General features: G+C 41.3%; 5 protein-coding genes across 8 annotated transcripts; 3 read left to right on the forward strand and 2 right to left on the reverse strand.

Moving 5' to 3' along the window:
- The first annotated feature begins 145 nt into the window (after nucleotides 1-145).
- LOC147251031 (glucosamine-6-phosphate deaminase 1) lies at nucleotides 146-3502 on the forward strand. 4 transcript variants are annotated; one of them, XM_086221527.1, is made up of 7 exons: nucleotides 146-293; nucleotides 1075-1202; nucleotides 1420-1521; nucleotides 1606-1788; nucleotides 1868-2052; nucleotides 2939-3113; nucleotides 3198-3502. In XM_086221527.1, exons 2-7 carry the CDS (start codon nucleotides 1079-1081, stop codon nucleotides 3254-3256), a joined length of 828 nt encoding a protein of 275 aa, XP_086077653.1. In that variant the 5' UTR covers nucleotides 146-293; nucleotides 1075-1078; the 3' UTR covers nucleotides 3257-3502. The 4 variants fall into 4 exon arrangements, with proteins under 4 accessions (XP_086077653.1, XP_086077655.1, XP_086077652.1 ...); XM_086221529.1 differs by lacking the exon at nucleotides 146-293 and adding an exon at nucleotides 435-457; XM_086221526.1 differs by lacking the exon at nucleotides 146-293 and adding an exon at nucleotides 466-792.
- An 878-nt stretch (nucleotides 3503-4380) lies between these two features.
- Nucleotides 4381-10771, forward strand: LOC147251032 (NEDD4 family-interacting protein 1-like). Its single transcript, XM_086221530.1, has 8 exons — nucleotides 4381-4605; nucleotides 5436-5529; nucleotides 6852-6991; nucleotides 7102-7189; nucleotides 7738-7862; nucleotides 8165-8231; nucleotides 8457-8565; nucleotides 9181-10771. Exons 1-7 carry the CDS (start codon nucleotides 4570-4572, stop codon nucleotides 8561-8563), a joined length of 657 nt encoding a protein of 218 aa, XP_086077656.1. The 5' UTR covers nucleotides 4381-4569; the 3' UTR covers nucleotides 8564-8565; nucleotides 9181-10771.
- A 750-nt stretch (nucleotides 10772-11521) lies between these two features.
- grhpra (glyoxylate reductase/hydroxypyruvate reductase a) lies at nucleotides 11522-14893 on the forward strand. Its single transcript, XM_086221525.1, has 9 exons — nucleotides 11522-11767; nucleotides 12078-12208; nucleotides 12600-12672; nucleotides 12773-12889; nucleotides 12993-13081; nucleotides 13418-13519; nucleotides 13623-13758; nucleotides 13848-13978; nucleotides 14095-14893. The coding sequence occupies exons 1-9, from the start codon at nucleotides 11682-11684 to the stop codon at nucleotides 14214-14216; spliced, it is 987 nt and encodes a 328-aa protein (XP_086077651.1). The 5' UTR covers nucleotides 11522-11681; the 3' UTR covers nucleotides 14217-14893.
- LOC147251034 (zinc finger and BTB domain-containing protein 5-like) lies at nucleotides 14693-17236 on the reverse strand. Its single transcript, XM_086221524.1, has one exon. The coding sequence runs from the start codon at nucleotides 16787-16789 to the stop codon at nucleotides 14900-14902; it is 1890 nt and encodes a 629-aa protein (XP_086077650.1). The 5' UTR covers nucleotides 16790-17236; the 3' UTR covers nucleotides 14693-14899.
- Nucleotides 17237-17697: 461 nt separating this feature from the next.
- Nucleotides 17698-19547, reverse strand: tomm5 (translocase of outer mitochondrial membrane 5 homolog (yeast)). The gene is made up of 2 exons (XM_086222623.1): nucleotides 19328-19547; nucleotides 17698-18434 (listed from the first exon to the last, which is right to left on the reverse strand). Exons 1-2 carry the CDS (start codon nucleotides 19446-19448, stop codon nucleotides 18400-18402), a joined length of 156 nt encoding a protein of 51 aa, XP_086078749.1. The 5' UTR covers nucleotides 19449-19547; the 3' UTR covers nucleotides 17698-18399.
- Nucleotides 19548-20550: the final 1003 nt, after the last annotated feature.

The following is a 20550-nucleotide window of genomic DNA, read 5'->3' on the forward strand; positions in this document are numbered from 1 at the left end:
AGAGGGTTTACGTTCTGCTCTAAAACATTTGATCTTTTTTTTAATGTTCACAAGTCTTGTATCAAATTATACTTTATGGATTATCATTATTATCCCTGGATTTTTGTTTGCAAACTAAAAAGTATTAGATTGGTGTTGCTTACCACCAGCATTACATATATTACATACGTAACTTTAGAGCGGAGAACAGTTTTATGAACTCCTAAAAGATTGACTTTAACTGAGCAGGTGCTTCAAGACAAGGAAGTTTGTGACGCGGCCACGTCGGGGTATTGACTCAAGTCAAAACATTGGTAATGGTCCTGAAATTAATTCTTATAGTTTTTTTGTCTTTTACAATTCGACATATTCTGGACGTGCCTGTCTGAATGTTTATGTAACGTCAACTTTGATAAAGTACGACACAGGATGTGAGAAGGCGGAATCACCCCCGGGAAGGTTAACGTCTCACCACCTTGTGAGCACCGTCATTAACCTTCTAAAATCACGGAAATTGTAGGGATATTCGTGAAAGCGTGCTAAAAATTACGACGTGTTCGCTTGAATTTGGTATCACTGCGATTAACAGCGGTAGTCTTCGTATGTCATAGTTGTCAAAAATTTATTTGGCCAGCGAACGGCACCAGAATTACTTAAAAGGTGATTAGCTCCTGGTTACTAGCTAGCAAATGTGAGCTAATGAAACAACAACCATGGTACTGTGTGACGTCACGTCCGCGCTGTGCGTTCATCCACCAGAGGCTGAAAATCACGTGATTTACTTTGCCGTGTGAACGCTCCTAACAGTCAGAGGTATACGTCCCATGTGATAACTATTTTCTTTGTGTTTTATGAGGATATTGATCCCGCAGTGAAAGTTTTGCTAATACTGTGCGGCTGCGCCAAAACAGACGTGTTTATTTAGCAGCCGTTAAGCTTTACGTTACCAATGGTCTATTTTTTTTTTTTTTAATTGTGGCTGGATTAAGTTATACACCTTGACGAGTCTAAAGTCTGGTTTAGGTGCGTCCTACTGCCAGTGCGAGACTGATTTCCCTCAGACAAGTTTATCGTTCCTTTGTTTCTTTGATTCAGGACGATGAAGCTGATAATCCTCAATGACTACGACCAGGCGAGTGAGTGGGCAGCCAAATACATTAGGAACAAGATTCTACTGTCCAAACCTGGTCCGGACCGATATTTCACCCTGGGGCTCCCCACAGGTTAGTAGGATCTTGACATAGGATAGCACTGCTTTACGTGTTTGGACTTCAAATGTTTTACTCTGCCTAAAAGCAGATGAATGTGCCTTACACGCAAGATCAACGGATACTGTACAAGTTTTTGCAAGTCTATGCAATTTAAACTTGCAGACAAGCACAGGAGGCTTGCAAGTGAACTTTGTATCCACACTGATACATGCAACATATCTGTCTTCAGGGAGCACGCCTCTTGGTTGTTACAAGAAACTGATAGAGTACTACAAAAAGGGACAACTCTCTTTCCAGTATGTCAAGACTTTCAACATGGATGAGTACGTGGGTAAGTAGCTTGTTGCTTCTCCTTTTCGGCATACATACAGAAGATTCTGTTCATGGCTGAGCTGTCATCAAAAATCTTGTGCAGGACTTCCAAGAGATCACCCCGAGAGCTACCACTCCTTCATGTGGAACAACTTCTTCAAGCACATAGATATAAAAGCAGAGAACACTCACATTCTGGATGGCAACGCTGCTGACCTGCAGGCAGAATGTGAGGCCTTTGAGGAGAAGATAACAGCTGCTGGGGGAATCGAACTCTTTGTTGGAGGTCAGAGGTCACACTATGATTGATTAATTGATTGATCGATCTTTGTTGTGTTATCAAACTATTCTTCCTGGCTTGTTAGGTATTGGACCAGATGGCCACATTGCTTTTAATGAACCTGGTTCAAGTTTGGTTTCCAGGACCAGGGTGAAGACTTTGGCAAAGGACACCATCATGGCTAACGCCAGATTCTTTGATGGAGACCTCTCAAAGGTGCCCACCATGGCACTGACTGTTGGAGTGGGTACTGTCATGGATGCGAAAGAGGTTTGGAGCTTCTATGAATGTCAGCCATATATCCTGCTGTTGATGTCCTCTCCTGCGTCTGCCGTTGTCTGTTCTTTTGTCTGATAAGAGTATCACACAGAAGAATAAAGAAGAACCCCTATATGTTTGAAGAAGATCTGTTTAAAGTAACTTTTTGGGAAATAGACTTATTTGCCAGACAAAGATGATTGAGAACCTTCTCGCCTCTTTCTGTGAGTTAGGGAACTTAGATTCATAGAGACCCGCTGACAGCTAGTTAGCTTAGCACAATAAATGGTAGTGGATGGGAAGTGTTAGCATACCCCAGTCAAATTTCCTCACACACTTTTCCCTACAGTGGTCTTTGCCTGTGTTACTAGGACTATGGTTGTGTGTAATATTTATGATGACATGAACTTCAGCCTACAGAACAACATGTTGGTTAACGACAACAAGAATGACTGCTAACAGACAAGCCAAGATCCAGAACCTGATCTGTTTGAACCTGATCACACAGGAGGAGGAACTGCTGGCTTTTGAAGCTATGCGGGCAAGACGGGTATACTAACCTGCCCATTCAGTGCCATTTGTTCTGCTACGCTAACTAGAATTCAGGCGGTCTCTAGCTTCCCCGCTTTATGCAGAAAGAACAGAGGGGTGTCTGGCTCTGAGGAGGATGACAAGTTTATCTCCAAAAAACCTGGTGTGTTCCGTTTACACATTAAAAACAGCATTTTTGTAAATTTGCATTGAAGTGACCCTCTAATTTTGTTTTATGTTTTTATTTTTGTGCAAATGAATAAATATATTGTAAGTGAGGGTCATGTTCCTTCAGAACTTGGAGTACATTTTTCATGATGTCACTCCTCTCACGGTCATAGAGGCTACAGATGTGTTTCCCTCTTAGGTCATGATTCTCATCACTGGGGCACACAAGGCCTTTGCTTTATATAAAGCAATAGAAGAAGGCGTGAATCATATGTGGACAGTTTCTGCGTTCCAGCAGCACCCACAGACTGTTTTTGTATGTGATGAAGATGCCACCCTGGAACTGCGGGTCAAAACGGTTAAGTATTTCAAAGGTGAGATTAAAAAAGTGTCTTTTTTTGTCGCACAAATTTACAAGTATACAACAAGAAAGCATGCTGATTCTTTTTTTCCTTAAGGGATGATGCATGTGCACAACAAGTTGGTGGAGGCACCTCTGTCAGAGAACAAGAAGTGAGGAGTTCTCTCCAAAAAATGTATGGATCTATACACCTTTTCTTTTCTTTTTTTTTTATAAGCTGTACCACTCCAATGATTCCTTTGTTGTTCTGTGGCGAAACTTCAGTGGACAATAAGCAGTGCTGGGAGTTCTAACCACATTTAATTCCTGTTAGAAATAATCAGCTGCTGTTGTAATGCAGACTTGTAGGTGATCATTCACACAGCTTTTGATTCTCTTTTTTAATAAAGTACTTTAAATGTGTATATGTGCTGAGTGAGTCGCTTTGGATTTTGCTGTGGTACATTCAAGCTATTCATCCTGTCACATGACAACTCATGATGTCTGAAGTGCTACCTGTAATATCCAGCTGTGTGGAATGGAGTTGCCTGGGTACAGATGGATACTTTAAAGAAGTATTTGATTCTATAGTAAGTTTTCCAAAATGTGTGCACATTTAAAAGAATTCTTTTGGGAAAAAAATCTGAGCCAGCCAACATTTTAATTTTATTTTTTGCTATGGCAGACAGATTGAAAGATTGTTTTAGAGGAGATTTTTAGCATCAGTTTTTTTTATTACTTAATTAGAAGACAGTAAATTCAACAACCATTGAAAAACTGACTTGGTTTAAACTTTTTTTGAAATGTTGGAGTGAAAATGACACTATTAAAAAAGGAAAAGGAGGAAGAAAACGAGCATTTTCCATGACAGTGGAACTTTAAAAACCATTAAACACAAATACAAAATACAAAAGACTGCAAACAAAAAAATTACGCAATTTATATCACCATGAAACTCCCCTAGTTGATTACACCAGTAATCCGAATAGGGATCATTAATCAACTTTTTTGTAGTTTTTCTTTTAAATAGTGATCAAACAGAAATAAATACCTTGTGTGTAATGTCAACATGTACGTAAGTATTAAAACCTCCCTATCATTCTTTAGAGTATAACTTTCGTTTTCCTCGTCCTTCCTTGTTCTAGAGAGTAAGCAACAAAGAGCTAACTGAACATTAGCAACTCTTAACTTTATTTGAGAATTAGTGGTTAATTTATGATTAACAAACAGTTACCGAAGTTAGGGGATTTTTTTTACTGGCATCATCATTTTTATCTGCGCTAGTACGTAGTTTGTGTTCCAAAATTACGATGTTCGTGAAGGCATCACCAGTCCATACCAGTGAGGGGTGAGGAGGAAGGAGATGGCCGACTAGGAGGAGGCAACAGAACCTTTGCTTGCGCTTTCGTCGTCGGCGACTTTACATTTAAACAACAAATCGTTACAGCTAAAGTGAGAAGAGGATTTAGATATTTTGCTCCTCTTCCACAATGGCAGAACAAAACAGCAACGTCAGGTACCAAGAGGTAGGTCTGCCTCGTTAAGTCTATGCAGCCATCAGCAGCTTGCAGAACTAGCTAGCTAACGGACGGCTAGTGCCTGTCTGAAGGGAAAATAAGCTCAAGCTCGGGATTTACTTGCGTGCTTGCGACCAATGCCATATATTCATAGGAAACCAGTTTCCCTCGACCATAACAAGCTAATATGTGTATGTGAAATAATTTGTCACTTGTAATTGAAGCCCATGTGACCTAGTTTCATGTACCTAACACGAGTAAGTTGACGTTAGCCGAAGCTAGTGTTGACTGGCCTGTCTGGAGAGCGTTGACTCTTCCGCCCTCTTAGTAACATAAACTCTAAGACTGAAGAATCGAAAGGATATCGTAGAAATGTGTCGTTAGGAAGTATTTATTGCCGTGATTAAGCAAATGTAGCGTGAAATCCTACATGTATAGTTCATGTCGTTCGTCCTTTTAATTCGTGGATTGTATGGTAGCGTAATGTTCTCACCGCGGAAAATGTCGATAATTCGTGTTTTGTTTTTGTCGTTTGTAATGGATGTATGATTCTGTGTCATGACCACTTGTTGCAGAGTGCATTACACGAGTGCATTGCTACTCTAACTTACGTCACACAACTACATTTTCTGCATTTCGCTTACGTACAGACGTCTTTAATCTCCGGTCAGTCTGCGTGTTGTAGAAGAGGTGTCGTCGAGTCCTGTCATATTTTGAGTGAAAGTGCAGTCCATGCTGCAGTATCGTGACCTTCCTGTAACCTCAAGTTTATTACATTTATAGCGGAGAGATGATTTTGCTTTGATTCACCTTGTGCTCTCCTTCGTTTCTCTATCCAGCTGGTCAACGAGGAGGAGCCAGCCCAGCCATCACAAGAGGGTCCAGCCCAGGATGCACCACCTCCCTACAGCACCATCGCTGAAGCCAATGCAGGTTAGAAAGTTTCAAACAGCATGTCAGTGACTGTGGTTACACAGTTACTTAAAAAAAAAAGGCAAAAGACAGAATAGTGAAGGTTGTGTAAACAGTGTGTTCTGGTTACATTTTTGGAATTTTTCCAGTTTAGACACGTGGGATATGATGATATTAGTTGGGCTTTAGGAGCATTCTTTGTATTCATAATGTGCATTTCATTGGTCAAGTTTTATCAGCAGTTTGCGTAGCCATTTGCCTGTTTATGGAAATCAACGATTGCATGTAAACAGGATTATTAAAGGGAAAGGCCTTTTTCCTGAGCCATCGAAACCGATCAGTCAGAACACTGTCATTTCCACAAAAAGCCCCAAAACTGGAACAACAGTAGAATACGTGCCACCACATTCAGATGAAGCAGAAGTGAAAGTTGTAGATGTAAAAACAGGAAATGTGCAGTGAAACATGTCGAAGAGACAAACCTCAAAGTAATTAGTTGTCTCAGTGTGAGACGTCTCTCATTGCTGCGACTTGTATTTGAGCAGTTTCAACCTGTAAGAACTGTTGTTCAAGCTGTTGCAACAACGGTATTTGCAGTTTACTATCAGCCAATCTGGTGTTGCGAATCTTAGTAATGAGGAGTTTGTAGCCTCGAATTTGCGAAAAATTGTAGAACCGAAAGGGTTTGTACACTTTCTGAAATATCATCCTTGATCAAATGTAGAAAGTGTTGTTGAGTATTTGGTTTAATTTACCAGAGGCTGTTGGCTTTAGAACGAGCTGACGTGTTCGGCTCTTTTCAAATCCCATTTCTTGCAAGGGCATAGGTTAACCTGCTCTATAAATGGGTGTTTGCTTTTCCTGGGTGTGTCCATGGATCCAGTTCAAAGCTCTGTGTGTTTGAAATTACAAACAAACATATGGGCGCATGCCAAATGACCCAGATAAAGCCTTGGCTTGCATGGAAGAGCACATTATCAGTAATGGACTCATATTACACTAATGTGTTTCCTCCCTCGCTGGTCGGGGTTCTCTATTCTCTGCTGCTTCAACTGTGTTGATTTGGACAATGAGTTTTTGTCAGCAATCCAGACATTCAGTCAACTCTAGCTGGCCTTTTTTTTAATTGTCATATTGGAATCAAAGAAGACATATTAGTTTTGATTTTTAAGAATCTGACTCTTTCATCTCTGTACAGCAAATAAAAATACTGAAATAAAATACCTCGCTGGCAGGAAAAGATGAAACGTGTTGGTGGTGTGGTAAAACCCACAAAGATGTCACACTTTTAACAAAAGAGCTGTGTCCCTGCATCATTGGGTATTTGGTTTGTACTCCCACAGCTTTCTTCGAGTACAAGGAAGATGGCGGAAGATTCCCCAACCCGCCGTCCTATAGTGTTGCCACCACTCTTCCTTCATACGACGAGGCTGAAAGAAGCAAAGCGGAGGCTGCAGTCCCCCTTGTCACCGGAAGAGTCACGGTACATCATTTGTTGTTTCAGCATCATCATTTATTAATGCCTGTGCACTCATACATTTGTAGTTTGAGAGGTAAACACAGGTGATGCATGTTTATTGTGTGACGGTGCAGGAGGACGACTTCGTGGCCAGAGATGACTTTGAAGATGCCGACCAGCTGCGGATAGGAAATGATGGCATCTTCATGCTGACTTTCTTCAGTAAGAAGCCTTGAATTCTCAAACACCGACTGAACTCCCTTTCACAGAGTTAATTTCTAAACTGGTACTCCTGAACGGGTAAACCATGTTGAATTCGGTATATTGTCAAAGGTCGTTACATATTACTATAGATGCAACTGCCCAGTAAACCTTCACAATAGTCTAGGAGGGCCTGGATGTCTCCTGAGACTCAAGGATGAGGCGGTCAGACTCTGGCGGTCAAGTTTACAGTCATGTACGTGATATCTGTCCCATTAACACAATCTAATCTTCATAGACCTCACACGTGGAGGTCAAAGGTCAAGGTCAGTGTGACAGACTCACACTGTAGAGGTCTACCGCCTCAATGCAGTATTTGTAGTTTTGTAAACAGAAGTCAAGGAGGGCGCTTACAAGCCGAAGGACCCCAGAAATTAGTGACATTTGTTGATTTAAAGACAGCTAAATCCCCCGCTGGCTGACAGCTGATGTTGCTGGTAGATTTGTGTGATAACATCAAACGTTTACTAATTTAACCATGAGTTTGTGTGTTTTCTGTTGTCTTCCAGTGGCATTCCTCTTCAACTGGATTGGTTTCTTCTTGTCGTTCTGTTTGACCACATCAGCTGCAGGTCGATACGGGGCCATCTCAGGCTTTGGCTTGTCCCTTATTAAATGGGTTCTTATTGTCAGGGTAAGAGAGAAGGTCTAAATATGATGCTTAACCTTGCAATGTATTTTCAGTGCACTGACGCAAAATATCACTATTTTAATTTAAACAACTGGCATTTTATGTACCAGTTTGACAATCTGTGTATGGTATGTGAGTGTGGAAAAGGCACAAAGTTGAATATGCATTTTGTTGTCTCAGCTCAGCCACACAGTTGTGATACATCAGTTACATTACGCTGCTGTTGTTCTTGTGATATCATCATCATCATTTAATCTCTATTGCCAATGCACAGCTCCTAACAGGTGCTACCTTGTATTTTGCAGTTTTCTACCTACTTCCCAGGTTACTTTGATGGCCAGTACTGGTTGTGGTGGGTCTTCCTGGCCTTGGGTAAGAGACAGACCTGGCTTTTTAAAGAAATAGGTCCATAAGAAATTGTTTTGTCTTTGTTGTTGTTGTTGTTTTGTTGTAGGCTCAGTAGCTGTTTTTGCATACCTTCCTGACCACCAGAATATTCATTTTGTGATGGTTATCCTCGATACACTGGTGTACTTTGCATTCTTTATACTGCCCAAGCTTCATTTCTTCTCCGACCTCTGTTTTTATGGCCTCCAGGCTTCATGCTGTTCATCAGAGGATTTGTTAACTACTCCAGAGTGCGTAAACTCGCTGACCCCACCTATGCCACTCTTCCTCGAACAAGGGTACTCTTCATCTATTAGAGGTGAGTTACGGATTACTGCTCCCTCGTCATGTAAACAAGGGAGGTGTTAACATGCACACAGTTGGTGATGTGATTAAGGCGACATTTAGGTTTGTCAAAAACCGCTAATAAATACATTGCAGGTTTTGTAAAATCCAGGAAAAGTAACGTCATTTGAACATGGCACTTTCTAAGCTGTGAAAATGGCGTATTAGAGGATACCGTATGTTCTGTGAAGACTGACTGAGAAAAATATTTATCGGGTCAATTTGACTTGTGTATTCAACATTATTATCTATATTAATAGATATCTTGACTTATCTATAATGTGACAGATCTTTCAGAGAAGGTTTGTTTGGTCGTGTAAAACTCAGGAAAATTTACTGGTAAAACTGAAACTCTGTCACTGGCTTCCAAACATATTTGACTTGACTTCTGGTTTATTTCAGATTGTAAGGGTACTCATTTCTACCAGTACAATGTCCTCATCTGCTGCAGTTTGTAATTATCGACCAGTTTAATAATAATTTTCTAAACGAAACGACGTGTTTTCTTATATTATTTGCTGACACTACTGAGGACAATGTCCCTTTGATTGAAACTTGTCCTACTTGTCTTTTTTTTTTTTTAAACCAGAATTGATGATGTCGGATGTGGAAAAACTGATCGAGATGGAACACGAGCAGCAGCTCAGAAGTCAGCCTGATGAGTAACAGATGAAGACGTTTCTCAAAATAATCAGGAATTATATCACTTGTTTAATTTTGTTTGAACTTAACCAATGGAAACCGGTCAACAGTAATAGTCCCTCAGTGTACTCATTAGTGGCGAATGTTAAGTGCTATTTACATCTGTCTGTAATGTATAAGTATTGCCTTATATCATTTGATGGTAGCATACGAGCATGCATCTGCTCTCAACGTCAATAAATAGGGCGAGTCGAAACTTGGCCGAAAGCCAACAGGTATTAGTGACTATACCACACTGTAGATTTGCCACAAGCATGCAACACACTCTATAATGTACTCTAATCCCATCTCATGGTTTCATTGTGAATATTATAGGCTGTTTTTACATAGAACACACATGTACAAAGCAAGTGGCCATCAGGATGTAAATGACAATGTTTCATCAACCCTCACACACCTGTTGGCTGTAAGTAGTTGTCCTTATTCATGCCAGGAGGGGGCAGTGTTGTCTGCCTCCCTCTGCTTAAAGAGAGTTCTCATACAAATAGACTTGATGGTGAATCAGAGGCTACATCCACTGATGTTGTGTGCATTTTCAGTCAATCCCCAAATATGTATTAATACCACTCAAGAGTCATTTCATGTGTTGTAATAATACATTTATAGCTTTTTGCATGCCATTTCACACTGTTCAGTTATATTATGCAGACTTGATGTCTTTCTGCACAAATAACATAGTTTCTCGAATTAAAAATGAATGACAAAAGATATGAATCAGGTTAGTTTTGCTAAATTAGTTTACAACGGATGTCTATTGGGACTAAAAGGCGTTAAATGACCCTGAAGATGTGCAGTCATGATCCGTGAAATATCCTCAACAATAGAGAGTTATTTACACACAAATCCTATGAATTCAATTGATATTTAGACTCAGCTAGAAAGCAGATGGCCTTAAATGTCAAGTGACAAACCCCCTGAAGGAGCTTGACTTTGAGGATATTGACGGCAAGCAGGGGGGCTTCCAGGGAGGTGTGAACATGTGTCCTGGTTCTTGTGTGTAAAAAGCTCTTGAATGATAGGTTCCTGACTCCTTGTTGTGATCTCTGGCTGTGGAGAAGTTCCGAGGTTCTGGCTCATCGTGATCTCGCTCAGATAAAATTCTGTTTGTTTTTTTTGTTTTTTAAATCGAATTAACATTTGGTAATGGGAACTTTTCACCCCTCAAAGACAATTGATAAGGTGTAAGAACAATTTATACAGTCGCACATTTTGGAGTCATAACCTATAAAATCCAGAAGTACAGGATATCATTTCTCTCCTAAATTCTGACCAAAGAATAATAAAGACACAGTCTAACCACCACTATTAACTAAACATGGATTTGTATCCAGCCCAGCAAACAGAACAGTTTGCCTTAATCATATATTGTCATACTTCTGCATATGGCTTTGATGTAGAGCTGCAAGCTTGGGTGGTTGTTGTTATGAAACTGTACAGAAAATGTTAAGGGTTAAATAAATGTCACTTTCAGCGTGTCATTGTTGAGTTCTGTTTGTTTACTTCCTGTTCAGTCAGACGGTGCACTGCATTCCACATTCCACTGCATTTACACACGTTCAGGATCCAAAAATATTTTAATCAGCACTGGAGCATTTTATCCATGTTCTACACCACAATCTGAACTTTATTCTGGCCTTTATAAAGACAATCTTTGATATTTTCAGTAAAGTGGGAGTGTTGTCAGACTGCATCTCAAAAGCCTCCTTTGTCATGTTATGTTGCAACTGTTGCAAATTGATAGGAGAATCATCTGGTGATCCTTTGTGTTGCTATAATGAAATTAATGAAGGCAATTGTATCCATATAAAATGGAGATGTTGGTAAAATTGTTTTTAAAAAAAAAAAAGGTTTGTGTCTCATTTGCTTCTCATATGTTAATATCTGGAATTAAGTTGGAGATGCAATGTGACAGCATAGAGGTTATTGGGAAAAGGTTGAATTCTGCATCTTAACATCCCACTAAAAATGTGTCTTATTTATCGTGTGTGTGTGTGTGTGTGTGTGTGTGTGTGTGTGTGTGTCATGCTGGTCACATAACATGGAGTCTACGGCAGAAACATGTTGGTATTAAAATATATATTTTTAAGAACAGAAAATACTAAAGAAAAGTGTAATACAGCATGCGTCTCGTATGTGTCCTATCATAATTTTGCACTAATAAGTGAATACGTAGAAAAAGTCATGTTGGGACAATCCGGTATTATAATTTGCTAGCTCGCTACAGTGCTAGCTACTTCCGGGTGGCTAACGGTCGCCGAACGTCAACGGAAGTTCCGCCGTTTGGAGGACAGTAAACGCTGAAATGGTGCTAGTTTGAGAGGTTTCCTGCGCAGTTCTAATGAGTTTATGTCTGATAGAACCTGAATACTCTCCGTTTGTTCAAGTGGGATGCAGACTGTTGGAAAACTCATGAAGGTTTTCGTGACGAGACGCATCCCGCAGGAGGGGATGAAGATCCTGTCATCAGCTGGAGTGTATGCGGCTTTTTATCCGGTTTCTGAACGTGTGCACGGCAGCATTTGTAAACTAAATTTTAATGCATGTCATCAAACGTTCCTCACTAACTAATCTTTTTCTCCGTTTATGAGAATTGTGCAGTGATCATGTAGGTTACATGGTTCTGGTAGAAACTTCTGGCTTCACTAAAAAAAGTTGTTGGCCAAATAATAAACTTAAAGCTGTTGTATCCAAAAGTTCAAACTGAATGTGATTCACCATGTACAGCCTGATTTGAGTGTTGCCCTTGTATGTGGTATGATGTCTTCTCTATCTCCATGGAAACAGATGTGAGGTGTGTGAGTGGGAGTCAGATGAGCCTCTTCCCAGAGCAGAGCTCCTCAAAAGTGTGAAGGGGGCTCATGGCCTCCTGTGTCTGCTATCAGATAAGATCGATGCCGAGGTTCTGGATGCTGCAGGTAGTCCTTATGGCAGTGTTGGTGGAAAGTGTGTGTGTGTGTGTGTGTGTGTGTGTGTGTGTGTGTGTGTGATTAATCAATCAATAAATTACTCCACATTTCAACATTACACTCAGACCAAGGATTCCTGGGTGCATATTAAAAACTAGAGCTGCAATATCTAAAATGAATAATTTACTATTAACTGACCATCACAACCCTTCGGAGACATGACATTTAATTTACAATCAAAAGAAACGGACATGGAGCCAAGGAACATGTCTGAGAATATAAGACATTTGTGCTTGATCAAATAAAGCAATATCTAATTGTTCGGATGGTTGAAAATCAAATGAAAGTTATGTTCTTCATGAATATTGAGGTTTCTACCTTTATTTACTTCTGCTCTCAGGGCCTAATCTGAAAGTAATCAGCACCCTCTCTGTGGGATACGACCACTTGGCACTTGATGAAATAAAAAAACGGCAAGTTACTTTAATCACGTTTGTTATAGCGATAAAACTGTGTGTGCCGTTGTTCCTGGGTGGTATTGTATTCCCATTATTATTGTATTGTGCTCAACAGTGGGATACGTGTTGGATACACACCAGATGTCCTGACCGACGCCACAGCTGAATTGACGGTGGCGCTCTTGCTGGCTACAGCTCGCAGGTTACCAGAAGCGGTGGAGGAAGTCAAAAAGTCAGTTACACATTGGCACTAATTAGTGTCCGCTGTCATCGTGATGGTGGTATCAGTCGTTTTAATTTCATCACCCATCAGTCACCTCTTTTCTTCCTGCCAGTGGTGGCTGGAGCTCCTGGAAACCCCTCTGGATGTGTGGTTACGGTCTCTCTGGCAGCACAGTGGGAGTCATCGGTCTGGGGCGCATTGGTCAGGTTTCATTTCCTCAGTAGATGTGTTTTTATTTCTAATCAACAACTTTTGGTGTTAAAGAAACATGTTAAAGTTTTGAGGTGCTGTGTCGTATAGTCAAGAAAGTAGATCCACCCTTGTGTGTCATTCTAAAATTGCAATATCTTTTGAATTGGTAAACCATTGCAAATGCTATACAAAACCCTTGGTGTAGTCGTGCAAGCAAATACCAATCGGAAAAAAGTGTATTGGATGACTTTTTAACAGAGGTATGCTCATCTGCCCGTCTGCTTAACTTTCTGTTAACTGAGTAGCGTATAAGTCATGTGATCAACTGATGCTGTTTGTGCACAGGTTTGGCCATCGCACGCAGACTCATGCCCTTTGGTGTGAAGCGTCTGCTGTACTCGGGGAGAACAGCCAAGGCCGAAGCTGCTGAGCTGAATGGAGAGTTTGGTAAGAAAAGGAAAGCAACTTTTGCAGTGAATGATGAAGAAAAACACAGTGAGATAAAAATTCTCCGTTCAACCCTCTTTCATCTTCTCTCTGGTTCTAACAGTCCCCCTGGACACACTTGTGTCTCAGAGTGACTTCGTAGTTGTTTCCTGCTCTCTGACACCCGACACCCAGGGGCTGTGTGACAAAGCCTTCTTCAGTAAGATGAAAAAAACAGCAGTCTTCGTCAACTCAAGCAGGTGGGCTTCCAAACCAGACCCATTCATGAGTTGAGCCGCTTGCTGTGCATCTTTTGACAGTCAGATATGTCTGCTGTTGCTCTCTCCAGGGGGGCTGTAGTGAACCAGGAGGACCTGTACCAGGCTTTGGCCAGTGGGCAGATCGCTGCAGCTGGTCTGGATGTCACAACACCTGAGCCACTCCCCACAAACCACCCACTTCTTACACTCAAGAACTGCGGTGAGTAGGTCACATCTTCATTGTCAAAATAATTAAATTCATGACTTTGATTCTGTTTCGCCGTGTTACAGTTTTCCTTCGCTTACATCTTCTCTCCTCTCTTTTATCTTTTACAGTGGTGTTGCCTCACATCGGCAGTGCCACCTACTCCACAAGAGGCGTCATGGCTGCCTTATCAGCCCGAAACCTGCTGGGTGGTTTACAGGGCACAGAAATGCCTAGTGAACTCAAGTTCTAGAGCCTGACACTGATCCTGTTCTGATTCTGCCTTAGAAGAGTGAGAACGGTGTCCACTGTGGAAGCGAAGTGGAGGAGGGATTCAAACTGTAGTATTCCTAAAGTAGGGAATCTGAACCTAATCTGATAGCAAAGTCACAACACTCCTTAAAGAACATGTCCACTTTTGAATCATGACATGAAGACATCAGCTCTGTCACTGCGAGGTAAATGTGTGTGTTCCCCGAAAATGTTGTCTTGTTCCTGTTACATCATTCTAATGAAAACATCAAACTTGAAGCGTTTATTTCAACAGTGAAACCCTAAATAAAGCCAGTAGTTGGTATCTCGCCTTCTAAAAGTTTACATTTTGCTTCTTTTAGTTTGCACTTTGTACATTCAACTCCAACTGTTATTCCAGCACCACATTTTTTTGTGTCCAACTGGATTTTTCCAAGGACTAAAAATGTATTTTATTTTCATTGAAAAAGTGTCATATGTGTGTAGAAATTCCACATTCTCGAAAGTAGACCAGAAGTGCATCGTTTATTATCAAGGAAACTTTGGAGTGGCTACATATTAACTGTCCAATTTCATGAAGTAAATAAAATACAAGTTTGAGAACATAAACATTAATGAAGATGATATATGAAATTGAACTGATTTGGGTGTCTGTGGAAATAAATTATCAGCATGTCACACAAGTCATGGCAGAGATTCTGCGAATGAGTGATCGTCCTTCCAACTGAGGCAGGTGGCGTTCTTCGAGTGTTTGTACAGATGGGACGACTGGCTGAAGCGCTTCCCACACTTGGGGCAGGGGTACGGTTTTTCTCCTGTGTGGACACGTATATGTTTCTTACAGTCAGTCAGGTTCATGAAGGTCTTGCAGCAGATTTTGCAAGCGTATTTCTTTTCCCCTTCCACCAGCAGCACGTGGTCTTCAGCGGCTGCTTTCTTGCACTTGGACAGGACATCCTCTGAGGCTTTGGTTAGAGGAGGCTGATCGTCCCCTGCTGGTCCAGAGGAAGATGGAGTTTCTGCTTCTGATCCAGGTGGCACTTTGGGAGCAATGCGACGGAAGGTGGTCCCGCCTGATCCGCCACATCCTCTGCTTCTGCCAGCCTTACAAGTTTGGACAAGGGAGGGCTCCAGACTGAGGAACCCTGCTAAGGAGCTCTGGGCTGGCTGGAGGATAAGTGCATCACTAAAACTAGAGCCCTGCATGGGGAGAAGCTGCTGCAAAGGAACAGAAGTTACTGGGAAAACAAGAGAGGAGGATGGATCAGAGGGAGTCTTGTGACTCAGCTGGCTTTCATCTCCAGTAGCTGCTTCACTGGCAGCAGCTGCAGCAGTGAGACAGGAAAGACTGTCCTCCTCCTCCAGAGCTCCTATTTCACTCCCACTAGTGGGGTTGAGGAAGCAGGAGAAGGCCAGCTCAGACAGGCTGTCCAGGCCGTCACCATCCACTGATTCCTCACCCACGTCTCCAGCCTCTCCTCCTGGGAGCTCTGAGCACAGCTGGGATTGTAAACCTCCAGCAGCGCCCTCTGTTGGGGACATTTTTTCACTATTTAGTACTGAATGTTGAGCAGAGTCTTGTTCTCCAGCAGGTGCAGATTTGTTGGGTAATATGCTCACATCTGGAGAGCAGGAGCTCAAATTTTCCTTCTTCACCTCAATCATCACCGCCTCCTCTTCTCCTTCATCTCCCACCTTCACTTTCACCACAGTGTCTCCGTCTGTACTGCCATCTTTCTGACACACACTTCCTCCTGTGCCGCTGTCCGACTGGCTCGGCAGCTGGACCTCCTCCAGTTCTCCTTTGGTGGCTTCATATTTCTCCTCCACCTCCTCCTCCTTCTCACCATGGCCCTCCCAGAGCTTATCTGGCGGGGACAGCAGTTCGTCTCCTCTCCCCTCTGTGCTGACTGAGCTCCTGGTCTGCTCTCCAAGTATGCGAGACCTCTTCCTGCCATTCAGCCTTTCCTCATATGATTTCCTCTTTTGAAGTGAAGATGGTGCAGGACTCTGCTCGCCACTGACACTCCACCTCACCTCCTCGTCTTCACCTCCTCCTGACTGGCTCACCTCCACTCCCACCTCATCAAGATCCTCATCAACTGCAGATGACGTCTGCAGGGCCTGAGGTGATGGACCCTGCTGCTGCTGCACTGACTTCCAACTATTTGGCGGTGAAGCTGGGAAGTTTTTTCTGGACAGGTGGAGCTTGCAGGCTTTAACCACAGTGTTGAGGTGCAGGTGTGAGGCAGCCAACAGTACATCCATCACATTGGAGGCCCTGAGTGACAAGGTGGATGTGTAAATCATGTCTAGCAGTGTGGAGAAAGCTTCTGGGGTCACTACCTCTGGATCCAGCACCATCACACAGGGACTTTTATCAGCTCCAACCTCATCGCTGCTGTCGCTGGAGCTCAGCAGAGCCCTGAAGTGAGAGCTGCAGGCTGCAAGGATGGAGCGGTGAGCCTGGAACTTCTGGCCTCCAACCACCACCACACAGTCGCAGAGCTGAGCGTGGAGTCTCTGGAGGTTCAGCTGCTGGAAGATGTGATGAAAGTGACCTGGGAAGTCCATAGCAGGCTGATGAGAAGCTCGTAGTTCTGATTTTTACCCGTGTGGTGAGACAGTATAATACAATCCAGCTCCTCAGGACTTCACTACTCATCCAGCTCTTACGGGCTGAAAACTGCTTCAGAACTCCTGGACTCAGCATCAGATGTGATGGTCATTGTCTGGAGGCGGGTAAAAGACAGACGCTTTAGAGGATGGGCGGACCCGGGCCGACAATAACTCGGAAGATGCGGCGCTCCAGCGACTGTCTCCACTGTCCGCAAAGCTGCCCCCTTCTCAAAGCCGAGACTTGACGAAAATATCTGGCTCCTGATTCTTTCTCGTTATTATCATTGTGGCTTAGTCCACACAATCAGCCCGGTTCATTCGACGCCTCCATCCGTTATTCTATCACCTCCACATTTAAACATCGCCCCCATGTGGTGATCTAGTGAAACTGCAGGATTATTGTCCGTCTGACAGCAGACATGTAAAATGGTCTTACGCAACGACTTCTCTACTGTTTTTGGTCTTTTGTTGGGTTTGGGGTTTTTTTTGTAAATAACCCCCCCCCCCCAAATAAAATTATCATTATTAAAAAAAAAACATGTAAGGATGCTCAGCTATAATAGGTGGAATTTTGTGCAGATCCTGCTCAGAACTCACTTTTTTCAGGGTTCATGCGATCATTAAAAACCTGGAAATGTTTATGAAAAATAAAAGCCAGAGAGAGCAACTTGTCTGCTTCAGAATACCTGAAAAAACATTGATTTACCTAAGAAGAGGCTGACACATCAAATCATATGATTTCTCATTTTTTAAATATATGCAGATAAATTGACATTTGACAATTCAAGGTCTCTTAGTAGTTAAAGTTAGACCTTGATGTAAATATTTATTGAATAAGATAAAAAAAAATTAAAGTGGGCATGGATTTTTGTGGATACTCTTTAATTTCTATTTTAATGAAAAAAAAGATTCTTAATCACACAAATAGAGATGTTTCAGAAAGCTTCATCTGTGTGTTTGTTACATTTACAGCAAATCTCCTAAATGCTTGGTTGCATCCAGGAGGAATCTGACAATCAAAAGTCACCACAAGTGTGTGAGAGAGAGCGAGAGCGAGAGCGAGAGCGAGAGAGAGAGAGAGAGAGAGGTTCTTACATCTCATTATGACATGTTGGCTACCCCAGACAAGACCTATGATTCAACTGACAGGAACTAAGAACAATAGTTTTTTTTACTCATACAAACTGTTTAAAAAAAACTGAACATTTTTTTCTCATTCTATAATTTCACAGTAAGTTTATTTTTGGTTCAACGTTAAACCATTGGTTTCAAATCCCCGTAGACAATAATTAACAAATCTGCCAGCAATCAGTTCACACATCACCATTTTAACCAAACGCATACATATAGAACAATGATCATAGTAGGTTTAACGAAATAGGGAGACTAGTATTAAGAAGGTAGAGAACTAAAGTGATAACTAGGTGTGGAGCTGAACTGATCTCTGGTCTTGGTGTGTAAAGGCTCCAGCCGTCTGTCGATGGTGGTCCTCATGGCGATGATGATGATGATCAGTAGCAGTAAACGCTCAGTGGATGGAGGTAAGATGAGAGCAGCTGCTGCTTTCATATACTGTCCAGCTTCTTTAACACATACGGAGCTTTAAATATGAAAACACACAAATCATTAGTCTCAATAAAAACTGAAAGTAGAGATGTAGCAGCACAGTTTGTCATAGCTTCAGAAATACTTCTTACACCTGACTCCAGACAGCCATTCCAACAGACAGAAAAGTACTATTTTCACCTGAATCACAACATTTTCCCTAAACTCCCTCCTTCAGCAGGAAAAAGTGAAAATGTTCTTTCTGCCAGAAATCTTTCAGGGAAACCTTCTCCTTTCTGCTATTTTGTTATATTTTTATAACTATTTTCATTGTCACTCTTTTTTGTTGTATTAATTATTTTGACAACCTTTGGCTGCTGCAGTAATGTAAATTCCCCCACAGTGGAATAATACAGGCTTTATTCTTATTTTTATAATTGTCGTATTTCTAGTTCTTCTTGTGTCTGATTTTTTTAAAAAAATTATGTTAACACCACATTGCACATTTACTATCGATTCTTTACTTCATATTTTGATGCTTCGTATTAAGTGTCCTAATGTACAGTAATATGGAGTCCATGACATCCTCACGTTTAATATTCGATTAAATTGATGCTAATCCTGTGTTCTATTTCAATACCTTTCATTATTTTTTTAATTTTTAGTTGACTAAGTATTTTCTAATACGTATGTAGCTCTACATTAAAGAAAATGCTAAGTATTTGAAGCGCAGCAGTGTTATTATAGATCTACGATGGGCTTGACGCTAGCTATGTTAGCTTCCTGCACAGTTATTTACCACATGGATTGACAACTTCCTGCTTACTACGGTCATAATAAACACACAGGGGACAGAACACGTTTGTTAAAATAATAAGAAGCTGCCATGTGAAGCTCTCTCGCGTGAAAGCGCGAGCTATAACGTCAATGTCATCCGCCTGTACTCACTGGCTCTGAGGAGGGCGACGTAAATAAGAAAGTTTCGTAAAGACGAGATGACGTCTTGTCGCATTTTCTTCTTCATCTCCTCCGGGTCCATCTTCGGCCCGAGTCCTTCCAGTTTGAACATCGTCGATGTGGATTACTGCAGCGTTATTGTTCGGGTTTCTACCGGTGAGAAGACTTCACCGTATTCAGCATGGATGGAAGAATGAATACCGGAAAGACGTAGCGGAAGTAGTCAAAACGACCTACGGCGCTTACAGAGGGACAAACCGTACTACAGTTCCAGAATGCAAACATTAAACGGCACCCAGCATAGATGATATTAATAATAATTTGTAGAAACCTGGGCAAAAATACGTTGCATATAGTATGCATGCGCATACATGATCTTTTAAAAAACGTTTTTATTTGAACCTTTCTGGTTGTATAACTTTTCGGTTGTATTGACAACGTGAAGCAGTTAATGAACGTAGAATAAATGGGACATTAACAACTAAGAAAATGAATTTGTAATTTGTTATTGCATGTGGCATAAATAATGAGGATGTTTTAGCCAACCCTGGAGCTTAAATATTTTCTGAAGAAATAAACCCTCAAGTACATGGAAAATATTGTTTACTTTCAGGTATGGCAACATTAATACACCAGGAGGCCCCAGAGGACAAGCTAACACTAGCGTGTATTACTTTAGTTGTTTATTTATGAAAAATGCATCATTAGCATTTCTAGACAGGCACTCGAGAACCAGCTAAAACACCCACAAAAATTCTCTTTATTATTTGAATACGTTTTGTGAAATTGTGATCCCGAATGAAGTTACATTTCCTCAATAACGCCAAACCAGATGAGACACTCGTCTACGGAGGCTCTTGGGTTCCCAAAACCTGGTAGGACATCCCAGCATGTTCATGGGCTGTAGGTGGAGCTCATTGATGAATCAAATTTTGTAAAGGTTTATCATAGCAAGTAATACGTTTACTCTATTGTCATTCTGATGTAATTTGATAATTTAATTTAAATTATTTTACCATTGAAAATTGCATGAATAGGATTATGAGGTACTTCTAACTAAACGCTTACTCTTTTTTAACCTTTGTTTAAAAAAATTCCATTTTATAATAGACATTCTGTGTAAAGATTCCACGGACTAGTGGGTTTTACCTCTCATACTATGATCGGCATCGTTTTTATTCTCTTTTAAATTGTCTATTGTAACATGATTTTTA

This window comes from Aulostomus chinensis, chromosome 13 (genome assembly GCF_037954235.1).
Source record: "Aulostomus chinensis isolate RoL2024-O1b breed Wild chromosome 13, RoL_Achi_v1.0, whole genome shotgun sequence".
NCBI classification, from domain to species: Eukaryota; Metazoa; Chordata; class Actinopteri; order Syngnathiformes; family Aulostomidae; genus Aulostomus; species Aulostomus chinensis.